General features: G+C 31.3%; 1 protein-coding gene across 1 annotated transcript; it reads left to right on the forward strand.

Moving 5' to 3' along the window:
• The first annotated feature begins 4,794 nt into the window (after positions 1–4,794).
• LOC7493491 (protein C2-DOMAIN ABA-RELATED 4) lies at positions 4,795–8,168 on the forward strand. Its single transcript, XM_002317837.4, has 3 exons — positions 4,795–4,973; positions 5,935–6,030; positions 7,516–8,168. Exons 1-3 carry the CDS (start codon positions 4,863–4,865, stop codon positions 7,804–7,806), a joined length of 498 nt encoding a protein of 165 aa, XP_002317873.1. The 5' UTR covers positions 4,795–4,862; the 3' UTR covers positions 7,807–8,168.
• The last annotated feature ends 785 nt before the right edge of the window (positions 8,169–8,953 follow it).

Genomic DNA, 8,953 nt, shown 5'->3' on the forward strand with positions numbered 1-8,953 from the left:
CAATTTGGTCCAATAGTACAAGGTAGCTCGACTAGGCTGAAAACAATTAGCCCATACCGAGATACCATATAGATCGGCTAGGCTAAAATAATCAGCCCCATTGAGTTACACAATAGCTCGGTCCACAAGACTGCACATGACAACTCGGTCTGAGGCAGTATGGACTCGGTGGGGGTTGTATGTACAAACTTTGAGTGAGCTACATACAACCTATTTGAGGGATACTTGCAGCCCATGTCTGGACTGTCAAGTCTAGACCAAACCTTTTTTCTTTTTGTATTGTCGGTAAGAATGGGTAGTTGAATCTTAATTGGCCAATCATAATTTTCTTGATTATGAAATTAATTTAATTCAATGTTTTTTTTTAATCCTTTGGTCTTATAGGGCATAAAATACCTTCTCTGTTAGTTTTATATATATACTAGCTAGTGACCCGTGCTCTGTGATGGATTAGATAAAAAAATTAAATGAAAGATAGATGCAAACATTGTCAAACCATCTTTTGGCATTAAGAAAATTTTAATTGTGAACTGAAAAGTTGATGTATATGTTTAATAAAAAAAACTAAGAATTATATACGTCAATAAATGTCAAAAAGAGTCCTCAATGCTAACTAAAACTAAGTCGGTAAGATAAAAGATAAATGCTAATTAAGATATCTTATCTCGTCATATATGAAGCTCTTTAAATTTTTTTTCCTCTAATTATATGGCAATAATTTTTTTTTATATATAAATAGTAATAATTTAAATTCCATTAAAACAAAATAATTATATATTATAATCTTTTCTTTTCTTATTAATATATTTTTTTAACAAAAAATATAGCTTTATAAGTTATGTTGTTTATTTAACAAAAGCTGAAAGTAATTATAATAAATATTAAAAACATTTTGAACGCTTTGAAATAAGGATAAATTGGGTGGATGATTAGTAGTTATCCTAATTTTTTTTTAATAAAATAAGTAGATGACACATAATTTATTGGTAAAATTTCAACAATCTTAGAAATATGAAAAGTGAAGTCCGTCCTATATGATCCAAAAAAACCCATTTGCAACATTTATTTTTCATGTGAAAACTTGTAAAAAAAATCCCTAAGACCTCAATAAATCTATTTTAAACTTGGTTAAGAAAATAAAATATTAACTCGAATCCAAATTAATCGAGTCCGGATCTATCTTTTATTTTTGCATGATGAAGGATTAAAAAACTTAAATAACACTCTTCTTATCAAATATAATTTTTTGACACCAAAATTATTATTATTATTATTATTATTTCTAGAATGTGGCCAACCTATCATTTTTAGTTAACTTTCTCTCTCTCCCCCTCAAATTCAAGGATTGAAACTGAAAAAATAAAAATAAAATTTTGTACCTAAACAAAAAAAAAAGTAAAAAGAAAATAGCTAAACTAAAAGTACTTCTCTCTCTCTCTCACACACACACACAAATATATATATATATATATATATATATATATATATATATATATATATATATATATATATATTTACTTTTAAGACTTATCAACAATTCTGTCTATTTTATCAAAAATAAAATATAAAAGTAGCGATTGTTAATTTAATATACCTTGTAACCAATCGGTTGGTTATACGTGACATTATTGTATTCATGTAAATACATATTTATTATTAATTAAGGCTTTATTTATCTTTAATAGTCATATACTATTAGATTAATAAATTTAATATTTGATTTGTAAATCTGTAGTAAAGATAAAGTTCATGGGATAAAAATACTTTGCAAATGAAATTATAAAGTTGTTATAATTATGAGATTCCTATTGCATCAAAGCATTATTCTTAAAATGTTCCTGATCGATGCTCTCTTAAATACTAGACATTTATTAGAGCTGTAGAGACTGCTACATATTATGTTCTTTTCTTTATGGAAGGAAACAATTGTTCTCATAAGTTAAGGTATAATGAATACTTAGAACTAATATGTAGGTGCTCGTCATAAGACATGTACACTAAACTGACCTGCATGAGAATTGTATATGGAGAGAGATCACATATATCTATGGAAAAACTTACATGACAACTATGTAAGTGATTCTTAGACTTACGATCACTAAATTATCTTATATAAAAAATGTTATGTTCTGATCTTATTATATGTTATCTTAATCGAGGTAACAAAGGAGTAAATATTGAGTATAACATGAACTATTTGAAGATACTTGAGTGATCAAGAGATGATTCATCATCCTAGGTGAATTAGAAAAAAATATTTTATTTATTCTCAAATAGTATTGACTAAGAAATCATTGACCAATGTGGAATGAGGTTTTTAAAAAAATTCAAATCTTATTCAAACGATCAATGACTATTATGTAGAGAACAAACATAATTTAACATGACAGACATACTTCATGCTTTAATGTTAAATCAGAACATTATTGGTGAAAGAATATTAATTATATTGAGAAACCAGTCACTGAAAAGTTAAGTCAAACTACTAATGACTTTTCTAATATTTGAGGGATCATGACACGTTGTTAGACGATACACTTGATTTTCAAATATAAATTAATCAATTATTGAATTGATAATAAATTAAATTGTTTAATTTATTTAATTCTATTTAATTAAAATTAAAATTTATATTTGAATCAACATATTAGAAATCTAATGGGTCACACACATTAAGAACCATTAGTCAGAAATTAAATTATGATGATTTACTTAAGTATGACTTGATTAAAATATATTTTAGAAATTAAGGAATAAAATATAATTAATATAGAGATTATATTTCTAGACCTCGAGAAATCAAGTAAGGGCCTGATTGAGTTAATTTCTAAAATTATTCTAAATTAATATATGGATATTATTCAGATGACAAATTGATATTTTTCCAGTTTATAGTGTTTTTTAGATTTCTCTACAAATAATAAGCTATGCCTCTTATTTTTTAGGGGTTGTTTGTTAAATAGAAAAACTATTCAAGTTATATAAAAGAGAGCTAGCATTGTAGGCATAGCAATCTTTTTTTTTTATTTCCTAAATAGGGATTTATAAGATTTCTCACCAATGGTTCGTGTGAATTACCGTTGGAGACGGGACAATTTGATAACTTGTGGTCTGCGATAACTCAGTCTTTAAAGAATTATTTAAAGTTGAAAAAAATCAGATCTTTAGAAAATAAACCCCTAAACAACTCTAGATCTGTCTGACGAGATTCTAGGAACTCCCAAATAATTTTATTTTATTATTTTTGCTGTGTGTATGATATTCGAGAACCCAAAACGATATATATATATTTTTGACTAAAAGGAAGAAAATTTGAAACCAAGGATTCAACTAATAATCAAATTAGAAATGTAGCTAATCATTTAAAATTTGTTGGAACCTATATATTTATTTAAAATAAGAATATGATCACGGTAAGTTGAGCTAATATAATTAAGGGTGAGCATTCAGTTGATAACTTCGATTTAGTTTAGGTTAATCAAACCTTCAAAAATCAAAATCAAAATCAAAATCAAAACCTAATCGAAATGTGATTGGATTTTTGGTTTTTTGAAGCAAAAAATTTGGTCTTTCATTCATTTTTTTTTTGTTGCGAAAAACTAAAACTCTCTTCTTTCTTATTTTAACATAGAAAATGATTTTATGATTTTGGTTCCGTAAACAACATTTCTACCATGTGTTGTAGAAACTAAGGATTTAAATATCCAAGACAAATAAATAATACATAAATATAAAAATACAATTTACCTATCAATCAATCCAAAAAAAAAAAAGGGATAAAAAGATTTTAACTAATAAGAAGGTAGTTTTCTGGTTCTTTAATGTTGGGTACTTTCAATTCTTAAAAAATACAAAAATTGAATCGAATTAGATAAAAAAATCAAATCAAATAGGGTTTGGTTTTGAAAGCAAATAGACTTTTGGACAAAAACAAGAGAAGAGTTGAACTTCTGGATAATATATTTTTGTTTGTGGAACCAGTCTAGATAAAGATAGCACCCAATTGTTCAAAATATATTATAAATACGCGTCCAAACGAGCCAGATGGCAATCCATACGAGGATGCCTTCTTCAAGCTGCTGCTGCTGCTTCCTCTATTTGGACGCCCTGTACTCTTTGGTCAATGAATTTTGTCACCCTGCTAAGTTAGCCGACATGAAACGTGGGACAAGAGACAAAAAGAAGAAGAAGAAGAAGAAGAAGATGTCTTGTCTTTGTGTATTGAACTACGACCACGCGTACTTGTTATCTTTATCCTGATTTACTGTGGTTTTTGAAAGTATTTTTTTAGTATTATAATACGGTAAAATTCTTAAAAACCACGACGAACAAACGGTCTCGAACCATATCATGATTGCCGTTGTTACAGGCTTCCTTACAGCCGAGGTGGTCAGCTAGCTGTCTGTCTATTCAAAGACAAAACCACCCAATTCACCATCTCATGCCAGCCTCACCCAATTCACCATCTTTCATCTTCCTCCCTCTCAAACTCACGCACAATTCTTTTACCTGGCCAGAAGGAAAAAACAACGCCTCTAGAACGGACTTGGCAACGCAGATGGGCCTCTCTGTTTTTTTTTTATATATATATAAAATATATATATATTTTAAAGAAATATTATAGACAGTTGTAACACGTTGTACAAAAAATCAAATTGTGTTGACTTAGTTAAAATTTGATGGAATTTGGTAACATAAACAGTTTTGTATTTTTTTTTTACCTGGAAACTCCTGTCTGTCACGTCATTGGTGGGGCTTGTTGAAAATGCAGTAATATAAAAGAGGGAAGGTGATCAAAGATTTAAAAAATAAAAGAATCATTTTTAACTCAAACACATCAAGGAGGAGAAGCTTTGTGGCTAATGGAGAGCATTTTGGGTTTGCTCAGAATTCGTGTCAAACGTGGTATAAACCTTGCTGTACGTGATGTTCGTAGCAGCGATCCTTATGTTGTCATCAGGATGGGCAATCAGGTTGGTTTCTCCTTTTTTTTCTTTTTTCTCATCTCTCATGCAGTTTTGTGTTCTTTCTTCTTATTTTTCCTTCGTTTGTTCTTTGCTTTCTTTTGGTGCTGTTTCTTCTCCGAGATCGGAAAATTTCGAAATAAGAAAGAACTTGTTAATCTTGGGTTGTATTTTTTAATCTAGATTCTCAATTCTTTTAAGGAAAACCCCAAGAACTTCAAGTCTCAAGTATTTCTTAGATGCTTTGATCTGATATGTTTAAATGTTTCTCTTGTTGAGAAAGTATCGTTTTAGGTCTATGATGTTCTTATGCTCTCAACCAAATTACAACTTATTGTGGTAATAAATTGAAGATTGATGAGTTATGATGTATTGGATGAATTGATAATCAGAAGCCAGAAATTCTGTAAGAGAACATATTATTTTTGGATGTTAGTCTTAAATTTTAGTAAGGGAAAACCCAGAATTAGCAAGGTTAGCATAAAAAAAAGGGTATAAAGCTAGTTGGCTACTGCCTAGTTGTTTTGGTAAGAAAATCTGGATGCCAATCTTTTCTCATTTTGTGCTGTAATCCTAGTCCAAAATAATTTCTTCGATGTCTCCAATTTCTGTATGAGCGATGTCTGTACAATTCCTCCTGCAACATAGGATGGTACAATTTCTTCGACATCTTCTCATTAATCTTGACAGTTCAGCATGCTGTGCTAGCAAGTTTAACTTAGGATGAGAACCACATTCAAGTGCATAGATTATAACTTTCTATCGCTTTTCACGCTTTTTTCTTTTTTTTTTACATTTATTTAATTTGTAACCATCTAATTTCCTGTCAAGATTTTATTGCTTATAGTACGGTAGGATGCAAATGTTGTAGTATTTCATATTTACTTGGAGTATATGTTTTTCTTCTTTTAGGCCTTTTTAGTCACTACATTACGTCTGCTAATTTTATGATTGTAAACATTTGCTGCAGAAACTGAAAACTCGTGTGATCAAGAAGGACGTTAACCCACACTGGAATGAAGATTTAACTCTTTCTGTTACAGATCCTAATCTTCCAGTCAAGCTGGTAAGTTTAATGTCTTGTCACATTAGGACATAAGAGCTATTTCAGCAAGGGACATGCATGCACATGTTTATTGTGCAGAAAAGAACTATTATGATTGCCTTCTCTTCAGTGCTCTTTGTCCAACAGCAAATCTATTTCCAAAATGAGTATTATAACAATCTTTCTGAATTCAAAAAGCCTAACTGATGGAAGGTGCTTTTAAAAAAAAATGAGTTATGTTGAAAACTTTTAGTTAACATTACAGAGGATGTGGTTTAACCTGAATCATCAGTGCTCAATACTGCAACCCTTGACACCCCTATCCTCCTCCTAAGACCCCCTAATGGGAAAGAGACAAGAAGGAAACAGAGTGAAACTTCATTATAAAATACATCTCAAATTCATTTCATTTTTTCAGTCGGTTTCATCGCCATTATCTTTTTTCTTTCTTTTTAGTTGGTAGGAACAACAATATTTTCATTGCCTGTGGCTCAGTAGGATTACTTAAGGCGAGTCCTTCAAATTCTAAACTGGCACTTCATTGAAAGGTGCAACTCCAATTGTAAAATCACCAATCTTCCATTATGATGAAGATTGTCACAGAACCTCTATATTCACCAATAAACAACACTGGCCAGTAATGCTTCATTATGTCAACCTTTATTTACTCGAGAGACTTGCAGAATCAAATTGGGAATGTGCCTTTTTTCCTGTTGAGAAAATTTGTCATCAATTTGCTGAGTAATCCCACGTTGGTGCCGCACAGTATTTGTAATGTCCCCACAGAATGCATGGGCCTCTCCAATGCTTGTACCTTTTAATCTGGATACTCCGATTTTGTATCAAAACCAACCATCATTTTTCATCATTGTTGTGTAACCTCACATGCTTTTCATTATTGTTCCTGGACCATGGCACTTTGTTATTGTTGTTCTCATTATAATGTTAAATGTGCTTCTGTTGAGCTTGTATTTGAGGCATATGCTAAGTGCTTTTATGATGGTTGATAGAGATTGCTATGGCTTTACATAGTACTCGGACCTCTCCACCTACTTGCTTTTACAAGTGACAATGATCTGGATGCAGCGTTGCCTAAGCAGTTGTTACTCTGGAAACTGAAATTAAGCTAAATACAACATATTGGATGTGAGAACTCAAACAGTTTTCGTACAACTGACTCCTCGTAACAGATGTGGAGCATGCAGTATATTGTGAAGGGACAGCTGCATGCATGATGTCTTGCTCCATGAACTTGTAAAAGTCAAAACAATCACTTAATCCAAACACAAGAACCTGAAAATTAGGAGGCAGTCAAGGAATTACTAACTTCAAGAACCCAAATGGGCATAGAGTAGTACCCTTTTATGTTGAAGGCTTTCTACTTCCTCGACCTATATTTATAGGATCACCTAATGCATGCAGAAAATATCATCTTGTATGTTTTTGCTATGTATCATGCTTTCCTAATATTCCCAGATTCATATTCATGTTTGTTTGTGATTTCAGATCGTCTACGACCATGACTTGTTTACCAAAGACGATAAAATGGGAGAGGCAGAGTTTGATATTAGGCCATTCATAGAGACCTTGAAGATGAACTTGGCAGGGGTTTCAAGTGGCACTGTCATCACAAGAATACAACCGAGCCGGCAAAATTGCTTATCTGAGGATAGCTGCATTATTTATAGTGATGGCAAGGTTGTTCAAGATCTCTACCTCAGATTAAAAAATGTGGAATGTGGTGAATTGGAAATCCAACTCCAATGGATTACCTTCCCTAGCTCGAGGGGCTTTTAAAGTTTATGACTGTTCCTTTATTTGCTTCCAATCACATGATATGGACAGGTTGCTTTCAAGCTTCTACCACCTGTGTGGAGATCTATCCACTGATTTGCCTCACAAACTAACCTTTTATGTACTTCTATTACCTGTGTTCGGATCAGGTTCTTAGCTCACGATAGAGGATTGAGCAGTTTATGGTTCTTGTTCTTGATATGTATCTAAATCTGTAAATACGCTTTGTGCTGGAAATTTCTGAACTTCGCGAGTTTACCTGTTGAAAGCATGATGACAAGTAGATAGGCCGAAGCATGTTTATTCATTACTGGAACGTGTTTGACAGTACTTTATACAAAAGAAGGAAGCTTGCGTTATATGTATTTTTGGTGCAGTTTTGGCTGCATAATGTGCCGCACTACTTGCTTCTTACATGCTTATATCCTGAGCACTCTTACAATCCCACCGTACCACCATATTGGTGTTGTTATTTAGCTATCCTGACGTTGAGGATCGGTGGACGCCCCTTATTGTGCAGGATCGTATGCTTCCACTCAGACGGGCTTGTTTTGTAGGTGGGCTTTCGAAATATGGGCTTAACTCAGTTTTTGATTGCCTGTCTGTAAGCCTATCAACACTTGCACGCACCAATTTGGGCCTTTTTGAGTTCATGTTTAATATTATGGTTGGGGGTTGATATTTAAAATGTTTTTTATTTAAATATATTTAAATAATATTTTTTATTTTTTAAAATTTATTTTTAATATTAATATATTAAAATAATTCAAAAATACCAACTTCATTCTGGAAACACTTTCAATATAGGTTGAGTTAGTTTTGCAGTAGCTCAAATATGACCTAACAATATATTCTTTGAATTAATTTCTCTATATCGAAATTAGGCTTCTTCATGATTGGATATTAAATAATTTATTTATATTTTGATCAGTAAATTATATATATATTTTTATAAATTATTTTACACAGTAGGATTTGTTACTTAACGAGAGAGAACGTAAAAAAAAAACACCCTACTTATCAACAATATTTTTTTATAAATTATTTGTTACCTCCTCATAATGTTGATAAAGAAAAATAATTTTTTATTTGTGTAACTTTTTCGAAAACCTATGTAATATGAAAAGCTTTCGTGTCCATGTTCTCAACT

This window comes from Populus trichocarpa, chromosome 12, assembly GCF_000002775.5.
Source record: "Populus trichocarpa isolate Nisqually-1 chromosome 12, P.trichocarpa_v4.1, whole genome shotgun sequence".
Lineage (NCBI taxonomy): Eukaryota > Viridiplantae > Streptophyta > Magnoliopsida > Malpighiales > Salicaceae > Populus > Populus trichocarpa.